The following is an 18,016-nucleotide window of genomic DNA, read 5'->3' on the forward strand; positions in this document are numbered from 1 at the left end:
TTTTGTTCAACATAACAGCAAAATCTTCGTGACAGAGCCCCTATTCTCAAAAATCATCGAGTTGAAGCCGAGACCTCTATGAGATGGTTTAATCGATGTGATGATAAAGCCTGCTTAAAAATGTCAATATACTTTAGGGATATTAAATCTTCATCTAATCTTTATTTGAACTATGACATAGGTGAAAGTGTTTTTCATAAGAATGTCTTCCTCTCAAAAAGCCATCCAAGGCATTTATAAAGTTGCATTCAATTATGGAAATTTTCATAATTAACTAGAAGTTTTAATAATGATAACGTTGTTTTGATTAATTTACTTTGGCCTAGAATCTTCATAAAAAACCCTCTCTCTTCAGTCTCTCTTGCTAACATGCAAGACTCGGCATCTAAAAGTTTGATTTTCTTTTTTCCTCCTGGCTAAAGATGACGAAACTCACGTTTTGACCTTGGGAGTTTGATCGAGCATAACGCCATGAAACTTTAATTACGCACAACTTCGCCACGTCCTTGCTTTCGCAATAAAGTCATATTCATTGCCTTAGGAAATTTCCGTAAAACGATCGTTTTCATGCAAATTAATGGTCCAGAGACGTTAATATTGACTTATGATGTTGTGAAATTAGTTGATCTTGACCCATATTGTTTTTTAAAATTACGTCAAACACTTGGATTAGACTATTCCTTCTTACGTATTGTTAAGTTCCGGTTGTAGAAATTAAGAAGGCAGAACTTTGAACCTCTGTACGCAGGCAATGTAAAACAACACGTAGTCTATCTTTTGTTTTAAAACAAAGGGGTGGCCAACTGAATCGACTTAAAGACCTTACAACAGGTCCGATAAACAACGAAGTAAGGAACACCTATAACACGACTTAAGAAGAACAAGACCGAAGACGGCACGCGATGTTTTCAAAGAGCATGGCAAGAATTTATTTGGGGTACATATTAGCGCCTGTTTTCGCATGTGTCTGCCTCTTGGGGAGCATGGTTATTTTGGCGGTCATTTTTCTTTCGTTAGGCAATTGTGCTGGATGCGCTTCGCCGGTTGAAGAAGGCGACTCCACCAATTTAGTGGCTGTCTTAGGGCTTCTTGCTGTTCCTTTATGTATAATTGGAGGACTGACAGATTTTGCACCGAAGATGAACCCGAAAACTCATCACCGTCTGACGACAAAGCGCCTAAAGGCAGATGAAGAACCTTTCTTCCACGACCGCCTTTGAATACAATTTTCCGGTTGGAGAGACGGCCAGCTCTGAACACAACTGTTCCGGTCGATAGAGAGAGATGCCGGACATCGTCGTTAGAGTTTTCACTTGTAATGAGAGGATTCATATAAATGAGTGCGGACGAGTCCGAGACGAGACCATAGAGAGGTTTGACTGTAACAAGACTGCTGGCTATCGCTATATCTTCCAAACAGAGAGATACCGAAGACGGAAGACCTTTTTTTTCTCTCAATTATCTCAGTTTTTGGAGTCATAAATCCCTTGGTTCTGTTCCCAGTTGTTCAAAGAGCGGATAATTGTATCCAGTGGGTAATTCTCTATCCAGTGAATAAAATGTATTGGTTGGAGTACATTTTATCCGCTGGATAGCGATTTATACACGGATAAAGTTAGACGCTCTTTGAACAACCGGGCCATGATCGAGGACGGATTTTTCCTCATTCATAATGCTTGAGCTAAAGCTCGCTCAGGAGAAAAACACTGGACACCACGGTTTGTGATTGGCTAAAAACACAGTTTGCCCTATTGCTATGGAAACAGAAACTAGTCTGGCGTTTTCATATAATCAATGAAAATGAAAGGTTAAAAAGTTGCCTTCCCTGCTTCCACTGAATTATGGAATGGAATTATGAAAGTTTGGGAGGAACTTTCAAAAGCTGTGCAAACTGATTCGCTGTCACAAATCTATTGAAACAGTGCAAACAAACATGGCGTATTCTGTTTCTCATGGAGGCTGAGATTTCTGCAAGCACTGTAATGATATGAATTAATATATATTTCGCCCACAATCTATATTCAGTGTCTTTTCTTATTGCCTGATGGGACACAGATAAATTCACCATCTAATCTACGACAACTCGGCAGTTAGTTTAAAGGGGAAGTATGACGGGTATTTTGACCTTTTGGGGTGAAAATGATGCATTACCACACCTTCACTTTGCCACAAAATAATTCTAGAACATCAAGAAAAATAAAAAAAAACTGAATTCTTGAAAGGAACAACTCGTGACCTGCTCTAGTGCATTTTGGGAACGAAAATGCAAGAACTTGAAAACAGTTATCCGAACTTTTTTCAAGTTGCGGTCCATTCTAACCCAGTCCATCTGTGGCCAGAGACACTCACCGATAGTCTTAGTACACTGGGGTGACAATCTACACCAATTTTCAGCAATACTTTTAGGTTTCTGTTGATCGAAAACGTTTTTGAGTTTTTGATATAACACCAAATTCCCGTAATACTTCCCCTTTAAGAAGCTGCTACGGCGACGGCAACGGAAACGTCACAGAACAATAGGTTTTAACGAGAAACACAAAGGCACTGCACGTGCATCATAATAAAAATGACCAAATAATTTAATTCAGGTTTTGTGAAGAACGCGAGCACATGACGGTAAATTTTTCATTCTCTGTCTCAACTTGAACACAGTTCTCACCTGTTCTGTTACTGGATAGCACGGCAACATTGTACTAGTTGAACTGACGAATTGGAAGTCAAGAATTGCGCGTGAAGTAGTACAAGTATAATCTCGTACCCAGATCTCCCACGGTCAGGCGACATTCCCGAAACGACTGAGATCTGGGTACGACATTTGTACAAGTAATGCAAATTTATATTTTCAACCGACGTCGTTGGCGTTGCCGTTGTGGTTTCTTAAAGGGAATTCAAGAATAAACGGCAACGACAATTAAAACGGAACTAAATTGTGATTGACAATTCCAGGAAGATGTCAGGAGCTTATGACCCTGAAGATGTTCATTTGTTGGCGGGGGGGGGGGGGGGGGGGGTGGTTAGTACTTTCAAATCTTATTTCAGGGTACAGGCCAAACCTCTTGAACGATTGTCAATAGGCCATTTTCATGATGGCGTCATTTACTATTATTACCAGAATTCATTTATTTCGTTTTCCTTTTTCAATAGCTCTACTTAGCATGAGAAAACAAAAAAAAAAAACTGAGGGATTTTGGTAGTGTAATCAACGGACGCCATAGTGAAAATGTCCTATTGAGTGACAAAAGTAATTGAGCAATTCAGTTTGCTTTGGTTTTGCTCTTATCACGCTCTGTGATTGGTTGACAAAAACTCGGTCCACTTTGTCAACCAATCAGAAGCAAAACTAGTACTAGTCGTGGCTTGGTCGCACCCGTTTTCCCGCGCTTGGTTCAAGTTCTGATTGGTTGGTGGCGCTGTTTACGTCTGTTTTGATTGGTAGAGCAATTGTATTGGTTTTGGTTTGTATACACTCAATTAAAATCCACTCTATCACGAGAGCCAAGAAGGGACTCCTGACTTCCGCCTTCAGTCTTCAGATTTCTGCCTTCCGACTTCCGACTTCCGACTTCAGACTTTACACCTCAAACTTCACTTCAAAAGTGTGTCATGCTGTCATGAAATTCGCTCTATCACTGTGTTGCGAATGCAATTTGTCTAGTATACAGTAGTAGTCTGAACTGACAGAAAGAAAGTAAACATTGCTTTCTATCCAGCTGGTGACCGACGTCTGCGGAGACACTCGGCGAAAGCGAAATATAGCAAATTTTATCGAAAGGAAAATTCTAAAAACTTCCTCTTGGTGTCATCTCCTAATCCTGGTGGCCTTGTTTCACTATTCGTGAGTAACTTTCCTGGACTGAAGCTGAATGGTTGAAAATGTTTCTAGGAATAACGACAGGAACTTTAGTTGTTGTTGTCTGTCACGAGGAACTACTTTTTGTCGCCAAGAACGCAACAAAGTAAACGCGCTTAGGTCAAATGAGGTCTCAAATGACGTCTGGTTTCCCTGAGCTCAACATTAGAACCTGATTGTTTACTAGTTTAATAGTTATAAACCCTAAACTAACGTCTGTCTTGGTTAAATTATAAGAGGACATTAGATATAAACGATAAACTTTGTTACTTTTTCTCACTTATGATGTAAACCATTTTTGTATCTAATAGGAGTTCCGTTTGAAGTAAAGGGATCCTTAACAGTTCTAGTCTGAAATGTCAGACGTCTCCTCTCCCTAACCCACAGGGGGCGCGGGAGAGGAGACGGCTGACATTTCAGACTATAACAGTTCGGCTATCTCTAAAACAGGGAACGGGGAATGGAGGAATGGGGAATGGGGAATGGGGAACGGGGAACGGGGAACGGGGAATCTCTAAAATAGGGAATCTCTAAAAGGAGGAATCTCTAAAATAGGGAATCTCTAAAAGGGGGAATCTCTAAAATAGGGAATCTCTAAAAGGGGGAATCTCTAAAATAGGGAATCTCTAAAAGGGGGAATCTCTAAAATAGGGAATCTCTAAAAGGGGGAATCTCTAAAAGGGGGAATCTCTAAAATTGGGAATCTCTAAAAGGAGGAATCTCTAAAATAGGGAATCTCTAAAAGGACGAATCTCTAAAATAGGGAATCTCTAAAAGTGGGAATCTCTAAAAGTGGGAATCTCTAAAATAGGGAATCTCTAAAAGGGGGAATCTCTAAAATAGGGAATCTCTAAAAGGGGGAATCTCTAAAAGGGGGAATGTCTAAAATAGGGAATCTCTAAAAGGACGAATCTCTAAAATAGGGAATCTCTAAAAGTGGGAATCTCTAAAAGGGGGAATCTCTAAAAGGGGGAATTTCAAAAAAGGGGAATCTCTAAAAGGGAGAATCTATCAACAAACTGGATAAATCTATGAACGTTTTAGAAGTAAAGTTTTTCCTAAGAGACATTAACAGCATTTGCCAACAACCAATAATATTATTGACAGTTGTTGTTATAATTACTAGATATATAAGATAAAAATAAATTGTCGTCGTCGCTTGCCGCAATATCTTCGGTAGGGGTGGTCTAAAAAAATTATGCCAATCGATACCAAAGGGCCACATACAGCAAGAGAAATCGAATTTTCTACAGCATCTTACTGCAAAACGGTAAAGATGAAAGCGCAATTGAATCTCTGAATAAGCCGTAGACTCAAAATGACTGGAACTGGAACCGGGCCTGGCATCTGTCACACGGGTCGACCATCATTGACTGGACCAGACAGATGTCTTTACGCCTGCATAAAGCTTATCTAGTGATCAGTTCAAAAATGCCAATTGTGAAATTCGCGGTGTTTGTGTTCGGCGATTGATCCATCAGCCCTAATGGCCTTACAACGATGTCTAATAAAAAAGCCGCCCCTTTCTTATGTCCAAAACTAAGTTAACCAATTTCCTTTTATGCCTTTCGAAAGTTGCAACAAACGCCCTCAATGTTTTTCAAGAAAAAAAAAGGTTTCACTGGTCAAGGAAAAAATTCACCTTATCTATGATGTTATCACTCAGGTACCAGACATGCTTATCTCCCTGGGATAAAGACATGTCTGACGTGGGCCGGAAGCCACCCAAATTGCAAATGCTAAATATGTTTTCATTGTGTCTGGCTGGTTACGTTTCATGGCGTAATTAACACGACTAGTAATGAGAATATAAGGTTTAATAGCGTCTGCTTTTTTATACCAAAAAGACAAATTCTCTTAAAGTAGTACCAAATGGCGGGGAATGGCTGCAAGAACGTGTTAAGATAAGACATGTCATCCCGACCTTCGGTCGACCTTTTTTCAAGTCGGTGGCTTCAGGTCAACATGGATAACAATCTCAAGTTTTCATTGGCGTTTGCCAGCAAAAGAAAAAAGCTTGAAGCGTTTGATGGGCTCCCAAAATTTAGCTGGGACGAGATTACGAGCCAGGAAGTAATTGGTCAAGGCTCAGTTGGCGCGGTTTTTATTACCCAGTATCAGACAACAAAAAAGCCTGCCGAAACAGCTAGTGGTTGTAAAAAAGCTTTAGAGATTTAAGAGATTCCTCCTTTTTGAGATTCCCTATTTTAGAGATTCCCCCTTTTAGAGATTCCCTATTTTAGAGATTCCCCATTTTAGAGATTCCCTCTTTTAGAGATTCCCTATTTTAGAGATTCCCCCTTTTAGAGATTCCCCCTTTTAGAGATTCCCTATTTTAGAGATTCCCCCTTTTAGAGATTCCCTATTTTAGAGATTCCCTATTTTAGAGATTCCCCCTTTTAGAGATTCCCTATTTTAGAGATTCCCCCTTTTAGAGATTCCCCGTTCCCCGTTCCCCATTCCCCATTCCTCCATTCCCCGTTCCCTGTTTTAGAGATAGCCTCTTGAAACACGGAAATGTGAATTATGAAATATCATTGGACCACGTCTTTCAACTTGTTATTGACAAAATATGACATGACAAAATATTCTGCTGAAGTGTGATGACGTCTGAAGGAAAACGACAAATTTATAATACTAAACTGATTACAGCAACACAGGAAGTGTTTATGAACTGACCTTCAAATCGACATAAAAAGAGACTATTATCATTTAATGCAACTACCTCTGAAACAATGAACATGGAGGACAAAATAACGCGTAAATTGTGCCAGTGTCTGTCTGGAAGGAGCTTGAAAATATTCGCTACAATACTGGTGTTGTTCTGTTTTGTGGGAAGTGTCGTTTGCATGACAGTCTCATTTGTGCTATTTTGTCCTGATTGTCACTGGTCAAGCTCAGTCTTAATGTTGACGAACGTAGCAGCTTCCATTATTTTCTTCTTGTTTGGATTAATTACAATATGGGAGCTAATATCTCGTGGACTTCGTGAATCAATACAAAACAGTTCGATGACTGCTCAAGTTGTCGTCATCGAGATTCCCGCTGAGGACGTGAAATGGCCAGCCTCTATGCTTACTTATTGCAACATGCCTCATCATCAGCCATTTGATGAAACTCCTTCTTCAATAGATTTGCCGGATTATTTTACTGCTGTACAAAATATCGATGAAGCTTATTCGTCATTGGGTATGGGGCTCAAAGAAGAAGATACCCCTACGACCCCTCCACCGTGTTATGAAGAAGCGATTGAAATGGAACCATGGCAAACCATTTCCGTCTAATTACACGGGGCAAAACAGCATTCTAAGATGAGATACAATTTTACAAAATGGGGATGTGGTGGATCTTGTATACCTGAAATTTTCAGAAGGCGTTTGACAAAGTTCTAGTAAAACATATGGGAGCATGGACAACCGGCCAATGCAACAACACTATTCGAAATGATCCCCGGATGGGAAATGATCCCCAGATTGGACCGCAATTGATCCCCGATCGCCTCACCCCTCCACCGTGTTATGAAGAAGCGATTGAAATGGAACCATGGCAAACCATTTCCGTCTAATTACACGGGGCAAAACAGCATTCTAAGATGAGATACAATTTTACAAAATGGGGATGTGGTGGATCTCGTATACCTGAAATTTTCAGAAGGCGTTTGACAAAGTTCTAGTAAAACATACGGGAGCATGGACAACCGGCCAATACAACAACACTATTCGAAATGATCCCCCGACGGGAAATGATCCCCAGATTGGACCGCAATTGATTCCCGATCGCCTCACCACAAATATAGAATGGAATGGACTCAAATTTGGACAGTGGATTTAAACTTTATACAATTCATTTTTTTTTCTTAATAACACCAGGCGTTGTATTAAACTATCTGCATGCAAATTTCACAACTTTGAAAATTATGTAGCAGCTCAGTGCAACAGAACAATTTACTTATAAACTGGAACATCCGTCCTTTATGAGACTTATTAAAATTGTCCTTTGGCGTTTAATGGGTTTAAGGTGGGGCTCTACCTGAATTTGAGTGAAATTTGAAGAGGTTTTAAGAATGGATAGAAGAAAGAAAATGATTTTTGGAACACTAACAGACAGTCGATGACCACGCAAGAGCACCCCAGGTTGCTAGTGGACTAACTTGCTTGGTATCCGTCTATTAATTATTAACTACAAATTTTAATTTTAAAATTTCATTAAATCTTCAACATTTCTTATTTCTTTTAATTTTACTAATCCTTCAAGAAAAATTATTTCCCTCCAAATATACCTAAAAATCACCCAAAAATTCATAAAACACCCCAAATCATTGATTTGTGTTATGAATGGAGGGTTTTTGTATTGCTTGAAATGCAAATAAGATATTTCCATTTGACCTATTTTAAGCGGCGTGAAAACGGCTTTCAGGTGAACCCCCACCTTAAGTACAACCACTCTACCAATTATTAGTAGTGTGATTGTACTTAAAACCATTAAACACGATCTAAAAACTCGAGAGAGCCGTTCTACTTGTAGGATCCCGTAAGAGCAAATGAAAAACTAATTTGTAATTTTTGTCATAATTTAATTTCAACAGACAAAAATGCTGTGTAATTATTTGTATAACAATTCACCTCTTTGTGCTTCATATCATAAATATCATATATACATCATTTCCATCTATCTCTTGTATTAAAACAAGAATTTAAATCATTTCACTGAATCTGGTATAATATAAAATTCATTTCACAAAATATCACTTTCCATTTCACATTTGCAAGGGTTAAATAAGATCTTCAATACTGATTTCCTAGCATTGGATAAAAAGATCTAGGCATTTTTATTGAAATTCAGCTGAATAGAATTTCTCATTTATTTTTGTAACCCAACATGTAACACTGAATAAACTAAATGCAGCTTGTAGAGGCATACCTCATAGTGCTCGTTTTTGGTGATACTTTAATATGAATACGAAAACTGAAAATTGACGGAAAAAAATTCGTGCACAACCTTAAGGTGCTAAAAAAAATTCTTGCACAGCCCAAAGGCGAAAAAAAAAATTCTTAACAGGACAAAATTGCCCAACCTCCCCCCCCCTCAAAAATAAAATGGTCCATCCCCAAACGCTGGTTTCTATCCAGCTGGTGACGGACATCCGCTGAGACACTGGGCGAAAATGAAATACAGTAAAAACCCGCGTGTAAGAACCTACATTTTTTAAGTCTGGCTAAATAGGTTCTTGTATTTTGGGGTAGCTATTGGCAATTTAGTGTAAGTAGATTCTTAATTAGGTTCTTAATTTCTATGAAGAAGATATGGTTGTTGATTACCAGAAAAATAAATTAACTTGGGTTTCGCCCTTAAATATACAGTATATATTCACAACTGTACTCATATAAACCCGTTTTTGTTATAGAAATCAATACTTTTATTTGAAATTACGGTTTGGTATTTTCTTGCGATATAAATTTGCAATCTCAAAGTCACCTCCTTGGTTAAAATGTTTATCATAATTTAACTGTTACCCATATATAAGAACCTGCTTGATCTTGCTTGGCTAAACAGGTTCTTATTTTTTTGGGTATTAAAATGGCAAATTTCTGCCAGCAGGTTCTTAAACCACTAGGTTCTTACACGCGGGTTTTTACTGTATAGCAACTCTTATGGAAAGGAAAATTCTAAAAACTTCCTCTTGGTGTCATCTCCTAATCCTGGTGGCCTTGTTTCACTATTGGTGAGTAACTTTCCTGGGCTGAAGCTGAATGGTTGAAAATGTTACTAGGAATAACAACTTTAGCTGTTGTTTGTCTGTCTCGAGGAACTACTTTTTGTCGCCAAGAACGGAACAAAGTAAACGCACTTAGGTCAAATGAGGTCGCAAATGACGTCTGGTTTCCCTGAGCTCAATATAAGAACTTGAGTGCTGACTAGTTTAATAATTATAAACCCAAAACTAACCTCTGCCTTTGTTAAATTATAAGAGTACATTAGATATAAACGAGAAACTTTGTTACTTTTTCTCACTTATGATGCAAACCATTTTTGTATCTAATAGAGGTTCCGTTTGAACTGAAGCTCACTTCCGCTTTGCATGGACTTCCACTTGAAACGCGGAAACGTGAATTATGAAATACCATTGGACGACGCCTTTTAAGTTGTTATTGGTAAGATATTAGAAACGTAGCTGGACGGATGTCCCTCATAACATGAGAAAATTCTGAAGCTAAAGGAAAAGTGATGACGTCTGAAGGAAAACGAAACTCCGGAACGGCTTATCTAGGGAATACCCTGCCACTCCAAAAGTAACCCTGAAAAGAGTGGCTATGTGGCTACGCAGATACCACGTAGCTGCGTAGCCATGTAGCCGCGTAGAAGTACATGACTGTATGATTATGCCTCGTTCCTTCTGTGAGAAGCCACGTAGCCGCGTAGCCGCGTAGCCGCGTAGCCCCTATGGTATTCAGGCGGGTATTGTCCATTGTGTATCTGCGTAGCCACGTATCCCGACTCTATCCAGGGTCACTTTTGGAGTGGCGGGGTATTCCCTAGTTACTCCACAGGAACAAGGGAAGTGTTTATCAACTGACCTTCAAAACAACATAAAAAGAAACTCTAATCGTCATTTAATGTAACTACCACTGAAATGATGAACATGGAGGGCAGAATAACGCGTGGATTGTGCAAGTGTCTGTCTGGAAGGAGCTTGAACATATTCGCTACAATACTGGCGTTGTTCTCTTTTGTGGGAAGTGTCGTTTGCATGGCAGTCTCATTTGTGATGTTTTGTCCTGATTGTCCCTGGTCAAGCTCAATCTTACTGTGGACAAACGTAGCAGCTTCCACTAGTCTGTCAGTGTTTGGATTAATTATAATATGGGAGCTAATCAGATCTCGGGGACTTCATGAAGCAACACAAAACAGTTCGATAACTGCTCAAGTTGTCGTCTCCGAGATTCCAGCTGAGGACGTGTCCAAATCGCCAGCCCCTATGCTATCTCATTGCGACGTGCCTCATCATCAGCCATTTCAGGAAAGTTCTTCTTCATCAGATTTGCCGGATTATTTTACTGCTGTACAAAATAGAGATGAAGTCTCATCAGGAGATGTACCGGATTATTTTAGTTCTGTACAAAATATCGACGAAGTTTATTCATCATTGGGTATGGGCCTCGAAGCAGAAGATACCCCTAGGACCCCTCCACCGTGTTACGAAGAAGCGATTGAAATGGAACCATGGCTAACTATTCCCGTCTAATTATACGGGGCAAAACAACATTCTAAGATGAGATACAATTTTAGAAAATGGCGATGTGGTGGATCTCGTATACCTGGATTTTTCAGAAGGCGTTTGACAAAGTTCCAGTAAAACAGATGGGACCATGGATAACCGGCCAATGCAAGAACACTATTCGGAATTTTAGTACTGGTAGAACAAAAGAAAGTTGGAGTACGTGCATGAGTATCTGCATGGGAACCCGTGTTATCTAGAGTTATCTAGAGGCTCTGGTTTCTGAGAGATTTTTCGCGCCTATGATCAAAAATGTGATATTAAAGGCTGCCCGGCTCAATGGCGTTTACCTTTTCACCTTAATAAATACTCAAATTTACCATCAATTCAATAAAGTAAAGTAAAGTATTGAATGGAGGATTTCTTGTCATTCGGAGTGGTTTGGATTAGCTTTTTTTATGCCGTCGTGTACGCTAACTTTGTGATATTTACTTAGGTTTAACGGCTCAGATTCGATTCGATTTTTCTTCCTCCGTTTGCTCACTACTCCTTGCTACTCATCGGCTGAAACATGTTATAAACAATTAAATTTAATCAATGGCAAGCTGTATTAAAACATTACGAAGAAGTCTCTTCATGTTTTAATACTTATGGCTGTCATACTGTACTGAGAGAAAGACTTCCTCTTTCTTCATTGATCTGATCCACAAAAACTTCGAGTTCCGATTGGTTCATTGCGCTGTTGACGTCTGTTTCGATTGGTAATGTAATTGCATTTTTTTTGGTTTCAACACCAAATTGAAATTCGCTCTATCACTGTGTTTCGAGTATAATTTGTCTTGGTTTTCACGTGACATCGCCAAATTCTAGAATTCAAAACTGGGAAGCCTGTACAGGCCCGCAAGAGATCCCCAAATCTAAGTTCATTCCATTCGATATTTGTGGTGAGGCGATCGGGGATCATTTGCGGTCCAATATGGGGATGCGGATCATTTGCGGTCCAATATGGGGATGCGGATCATTTGCGGTTCAATCTGGGGATATTTCCAGTCCGGGGATCATTTGCGGGCCTGTACAGGCCTACAAAATTTTTACCCTTCTTCAAGGAAAGATTACCTAAAAATATGTCTTTTCACAATTTCTTAGCTCGATGTCGTACTTCCTTTTGAAAATCGAACAATTTCAATTTCCAATTTTTCATCGTGCGTGACATCATGAGGACGGCCGTGACAGAGCTGTCTTCGGGTGATTTTCAGCATTCTAAACAATTTAAGTTTGAGGAAAATACTCATCTAAATATCAAAAATTCTTTTCTGGCAAAAGTGAACAGATGTTTTTTCCTATTTCCGATGGACACCAACATGGCGTCTCCATATTAGGCTCTATAAATTTGTGTGAAACATGTTGTCACTTAACTCAAGTACGGAATACCGCACAGAACTGACACTTGGACTGATTCCTTATATACTTATCATCTAATTGGTATGGTTTCGATTTTTTTTCAATGGCGTGTCAAAAATCGACAGTGAAAACCGGCAATACAGTGGTAGTCTGAACAGAAAAAGGTAAACGTTGGTTTCTATCCAGCTGGTGACATCCGCGGCGACACTCGGCGAAAGTGAAATATAGCAAATCTTATCGAAAGGAAAATTCTAAAAACTTCCTCTTGGTGTCATCTTCTAATTCTGGTGGCCTTGTTTCACTATTGGTGAGTAACTTTCCTGGACTGAAGCTGAATGGTTGAAAATGTTTCTAGGAATAACGACAAGAACTTTAGTTGTTGTTTGTCTGTCACGAGGAACTACTTTTTGTCGCCAAGAACGAAACAAGGTAAACGCACTTAGGTCAAATGAGGTCGTAAATGACGTCTGGTTTCCCTGAGCTATATATAAGAACTTGAGTGCTGACTAGTTTGATAATTATAAACCCAAAACTAACGTCTGCCTTGGTTAAATTATAAGAGGACATTAGATATAAATGAGAAACTTTGTTACGTTTTCTCACTTATGATGAAAACCATTTTTGCATCCTATAGGAGTTCCGTTTGAACTAAAGGGATCCTTACAGTTCAGTTCCGCTTTGCATGGACTTCCGCTCAAATACCATTGGACCACGCGGAGTTTTAACTTGTTATTGTATGGATTGGTTAGATATTGGAAAGCATAGTTGGACGGATGTCCCTCATACATGACAAAATTCTGAAGCTTTTAAGCTTAAAAGGAAAAGTGATGACGTCTGAAGGAAAACGACAAATTACTAAGATGATTACAGCAACATAGGACGTGTTTATCAACTGACCTTCAAAACAACATAAAAAGAGACTATAATCATCATCTAATGTAAATACCACTGAAACAATGAACATGGAGAGCAGAATATCGCGTGAATTGTGCAAGTGTCTGTCTGGAAGGAGCTTGAACATTTTCGCTACAATACTGGTGTTGTTCTGTTTTGTGGGAAGTGTCGTTTGCATGACAGTCTCATTTGTGCTATTTTGTCCTGATTGTCCCCGGCCGAGCTCGATCTTAATGTGGGCAAACGTAGTAGCTTCCATTATTTTCTTCTCATTTGGATTAATTACAATATGGGAGCTAATATCTCGTGGACTTCGTGAAGCAAGACAAAACAGTTCGATGACTGCTCAAGTTGTCGTCTCCGAGATTCCCGCAGAGGACGTGGAAAAATCGCCAGCCCCTATGCTGACTTACTGCAACGTGCCTCATCATCAGCCATTTGATGAAACTTCTTCTTCTATAGATTTGCCGGATTATTTTACTGCTGTACAAAATATCGATGAAGTTTATTCATCATTGGGTATGGGGCTCGAAGCAGAAGATACCCCTAGGACCCCTCCACCGTGTTACGAAGAAGCGATTAAAATGGAACCATGGCTACCCATTCCCGTCTAATAACACGGGCAAAACAACATTCTAAGATGAGATACAATTTTAGAAAATGGCGATGTGGTGGATCTCGTATACAAAAGAAAGTTCGAGTACCTGAGTATCTGCATGGGAACCCGTGTCTAGAGTCCCACAAGGCTCCGTTTTACCCACCGCCCCTACTATTTCTCCTGTCTATTGATAATATACTTTCTATCACAACGAATACAACCACGCTTTTTGCTGATGACCAAGAGAGGATCAAGGGTTGGATCCTTTGTTGGTGATGACTCAAAACTAATAGGGAAAGCAAGACCGCGAAAACAATTCAATCAGACTTGGGCTGTTTTTGGCAAATGAAGTTTAACGAATAAAAGTGTCGTGTCTTACATCATGGTAAAGACAATCCCAGGTGTTGCTATACCTGACGATGGGTAATACACCCCTGCAAGTGGCTGGAAAGGAAAGAGATCTGGGAGTGGTTGTCTCTGCTGGTGATAATATTTGTTGTGAGGAATGCATAAGAGGAATGACTGAGAGAACAAACCAAATGACATTATGGATCATTAGGAATGTAGCATCTAGAAAACCAGAAGTGCTTATACCGTTTTACAAAGCATTTGTTAGGCCCTATCTGGAAATATGCACTCACACTCTGTGATTGGTTGACAAAAACTCGGTCCACTTTGTCAACCAATCCGAAGCAAAACCAAACTGAAACGTGTCTTGCTCGCACCCATTTATTAGGTTTCTGAGAGATTTTTCGCGCCTATGATCAAAAATGTGATATTAAAGGCTGTCCTGCTCAATGGTGTTTACCTTTTTACCTTAATAAATACTCAAATTTACTATGAAATAGTTGCAACGAATTCAATAAAGTAAAGTAAAGTACTGAATGGAGTATTTCTTGTCGTTCGGAGTGGTTTGGATAAGTTTTTTCTTTATGCCATTGTGTACGCTAACGTTGTGGGATTTACTTGGGTTTAACGGCTAAGATTCGATTCGATATTTCTTCCTCCGTTTGCTCTGTGGCCTTGCTACCTCCAGTAGAGCCAACACTGCCAGAGCAGATAGCCCCTTCTCAAACAGAGGAATCTGCCAACCATAAAAGCAACAGGCTGGAATTGTTCTCTCGAGCCCAGGGAAAGAAACATTTCCAGCCCCAGCTATTACCCAATCTGGAGCCGACTTAACACCTCAAGTCACAGGAGAAAAACACGCTACTCGTTGCGGTCGAGTAGTCAAACCTCCGTCCTATCTGAATGACTATGTTTGCTAATTACAAAAATCAAAAGTAAGCCAAGGCTGGGACAGAGACTTTACCGGATCAGGAGCCGATGAGACCGGATATGAGGTTTCGTTTTACTTAAATTTTGTCAAACCGTGATTATAGTGATTTTTTATTTTTCGTGTAAAAGAAAGGATGTAGACTGTTCACAGTCCCCCTATTTTTTTGTGGGATTCTCGAGACCGGTACGCTTCGATGGAGCTGCCGCCATCTTGGTTTGTAAAAGCGAGCGCGATCTGGGGAGAGTGTCTAAACTACCGAGGGGAGGGGAGCGGAGTTGGGAGGCGGCGGGAAAAAATTTTCGCTTCCCCTCCCTCACTATATAACACCCACTCCCGCTCCCCTCGGTAGTTTAGACACTCTCCCCAGATCGCGCTCTCTTTTACAAACCAAGATGGCGGCGGTTCCATCGAAGCGTACCGGTCTCGAGAATCCTACGGAAAAATAGGGGGACTGTGAACAGTCTAGAAAGGATGTAACAAGAGATCACATTCGGTGATCACGCGTACTTCGTGACACATCGATATAATGTAGTTTTAAGTAAAAACACAAGGACATGTCAGTTGTCACTAGAACTAGAAGCTTAGACAGAGCTCAATGAAAGCAGTTCTACATTAAAATCTCGCCTTGAAAGCCATAAGCGAAACACTTATCGGGTCTAATCAGTGTTATTTATTCAGTAACGTTGCATGGGCAAAATTCTGAAAAGCGTAATAAGATTACATGTACAAGAATACTTTAGCTTACATTTATGCACTCGGTGATATCGTCGAACGTAATTTCTACGGCTTGACTTCGGGGTTTGTTTGCTTCTTCGGAAGAAATGTTACCTTGCGCAGCTTTGCTGAGGAGATTTTCTTTTTCTCTAAGTGATCGTAGAAAAAAAAAGACTCATAAGTTTACATTTACTGATGGAAGAAAATTTTTCCCACCTTCGTCTCCTATCATTTTCGCCTGCTTTGGCCGCCGAAGACAAACCGTAAAACACGACAAATGGGGTAACACCAGCCTTTTTCACTGTACGTAAACATTTCAGGAAAATTTCACCAAACCTTATGAAGGAAATTACAAAATAAGAAACTTTTTACATGAGAAAACCGAAACAAAGAATCGGATCGATTGACAATTTCAAAATACTTCTCACCTATCTCGCCTTCCACTCTGCGCGAAAGACACACTCAAACCCTTGTGCAGCCAGCAGGAAGCATCAATAGCTGCTGTTTGACGAGAAAGATCACGGAGATTCCTTTTTTTGCAATACTTAACAATAAATGGCAGCAGACCGTGAATCCCCATTGTGCGATGTTCACTCTACCGCGTCAAGAAGCAAATGACAAAATTTTGACTGAACGACCACAATGCAACGCCATCATACTGCGAACACCACCTGTTTTGAAGCCACAAAGCAAGAGAGCTAAAAACAACCGCAAGAAGCCATAGCTCTTGGTACTGAGAGGTAACAATGAACAACTTTGCAAAGACGCGGATTTTTTAGACATTCACATCTGTGGTAAATAAACATCCGCAATCTCATTGAAGATTAATAGTATAGACATGAAAATCTACAGATGCTATATCGGCCTCTTCAACTTTTCAGATAACAATTTTTTTTAGTGCTATCTGAAATCTTGCATCGAATCTGGGCCGTTAAACCAACGTAAATTCCACAAAGTTGGCGTAAAAAATGGCATAAAGGAACTACTGAATCCAAACCACTCCGCACGACAAGAATCTTCCATTCAGTAAATTTGAGTATTTCCCTTAAGTATTGCATGAGCGGACCGTGACAGCAGTCAAAGTCAACACCAAACTCACACTTTTGAAGTGAAGTTTGAAGTCGGAAGTCGGAAGTCGGAAGTCCCTCCTCGGCTTTCGTGATCGAGTGGATTTCAATTGAGTGTCTATAAACCAAAACCAATGCAATTGCTCTACCAATCAAAACAGACGTAAACAGCGCCACGAACCAATCAGAACTCAAACCAAATACATGTAACCGGCGTCAAGCGCGGGAAAACGGGTGCGAGCAAGACACGATTAGTTTTGGTTTTCCTTCTGATTGGTTTACAGAGTGGACCGGGTTTTTGTCAACCAATCACAGAGCGTGATAAGAGCAAAACCAATGCTTAATTACTTTCGACACTCGATAGGACATTTCCTAGAGGTTGATGTCCCTTGGGACTTTATTGATAAACTTCTTTAGGCCTTTCTTTATCAGTCCAAGGGCTCCTTAACCACAGGAACAACTTCCGTTTCCGAATGCCACATTCTCTCGATTTCTATCTCAATATCTCTGTACTTTGACAGCTTTTCTACCACTTTGATAAACGTACGTATTCCTGTCAGATTGTATGGCTTCATCCCTGAATAAGGGTGCAAATCTTGTCTCTTTTGTTCTTAACAAATAATTATAATTAAAAACACTAAGATACACCACGATAGTAGTCTTAATGCTAAACTGCTTAGACGATAATAATACAATACGTAAGAATTATATCAAAACAGGATATTTCACCGCATCGTAACATCTCGATTAGCTAAGAAATAATTTACGTTTTCGCTTTTATCACTAATTCGGTTAAGAAAAGATAGAGCGGTTTCCAATTGAGTGTCGTAAAACCAAAACCAAAATAATTACTCTGACCAATCGTAACAGATGTAAACAGCACAATGAACCAATCAGAATTTGAAGAAAATACGTGTAACTCGCGTCAAGCGCGGAAAAACGCGTGCGGCCAAAACACGATTGGTTTTTGTTTGGATTCCCATTGGTTGAGAAAGTG

The 18,016-nt window shown here is 39.8% G+C and overlaps 1 protein-coding gene and 1 long non-coding RNA gene across 2 annotated transcripts; one reads left to right on the forward strand and one right to left on the reverse strand.

Annotated features, from left to right (window-relative positions):
- Nucleotides 1-6,356: 6,356 nt before the first annotated feature.
- LOC146481969 (uncharacterized) lies at nt 6,357-11,166 on the forward strand. Its single transcript, XR_014864369.1, has 2 exons — nt 6,357-9,572; nt 9,894-11,166. It is a non-coding gene; the product is annotated as an uncharacterized LOC146481969 (long non-coding RNA).
- Nucleotides 11,167-15,296: 4,130 nt separating this feature from the next.
- On the reverse strand, nt 15,297-18,016 carry LOC146481970 (exonuclease 1-like). Its single transcript, XM_085108042.1, has 3 exons — nt 16,381-18,016; nt 16,169-16,288; nt 15,297-16,101 (listed from the first exon to the last, which is right to left on the reverse strand). The coding sequence occupies exons 1-3, from the start codon at nt 16,530-16,532 to the stop codon at nt 15,975-15,977; spliced, it is 399 nt and encodes a 132-aa protein (XP_084964168.1). The 5' UTR covers nt 16,533-18,016; the 3' UTR covers nt 15,297-15,974.

Source organism: Pavona decussata, unplaced genomic scaffold (assembly GCF_977016875.1).
Source record: "Pavona decussata unplaced genomic scaffold, jaPavDecu1.1 SCAFFOLD_48, whole genome shotgun sequence".
Taxonomy (NCBI): Eukaryota; Metazoa; Cnidaria; class Anthozoa; order Scleractinia; family Agariciidae; genus Pavona; species Pavona decussata.

Excerpts from the sequence above, each read along its gene's own strand:
- LOC146481970 (XM_085108042.1), bottom strand. The coding sequence starts at position 16,532 with ATGGGGATTCACGGTCTGCTGCCATTTATTGTTAAGTATTGCAAAAAA. Across the intron at positions 16,289-16,380 it reads CAGAGTGGAAGGCGAGATAG|GTTTGGTGAAATTTTCCTGA; the intron begins GTGAGAAGTATT and ends TTCCTTCATAAG. Across the intron at positions 16,102-16,168 it reads GAAAATGATAGGAGACGAAG|AGAAAAAGAAAATCTCCTCA; the intron begins GTGGGAAAAATT and ends ACGATCACTTAG.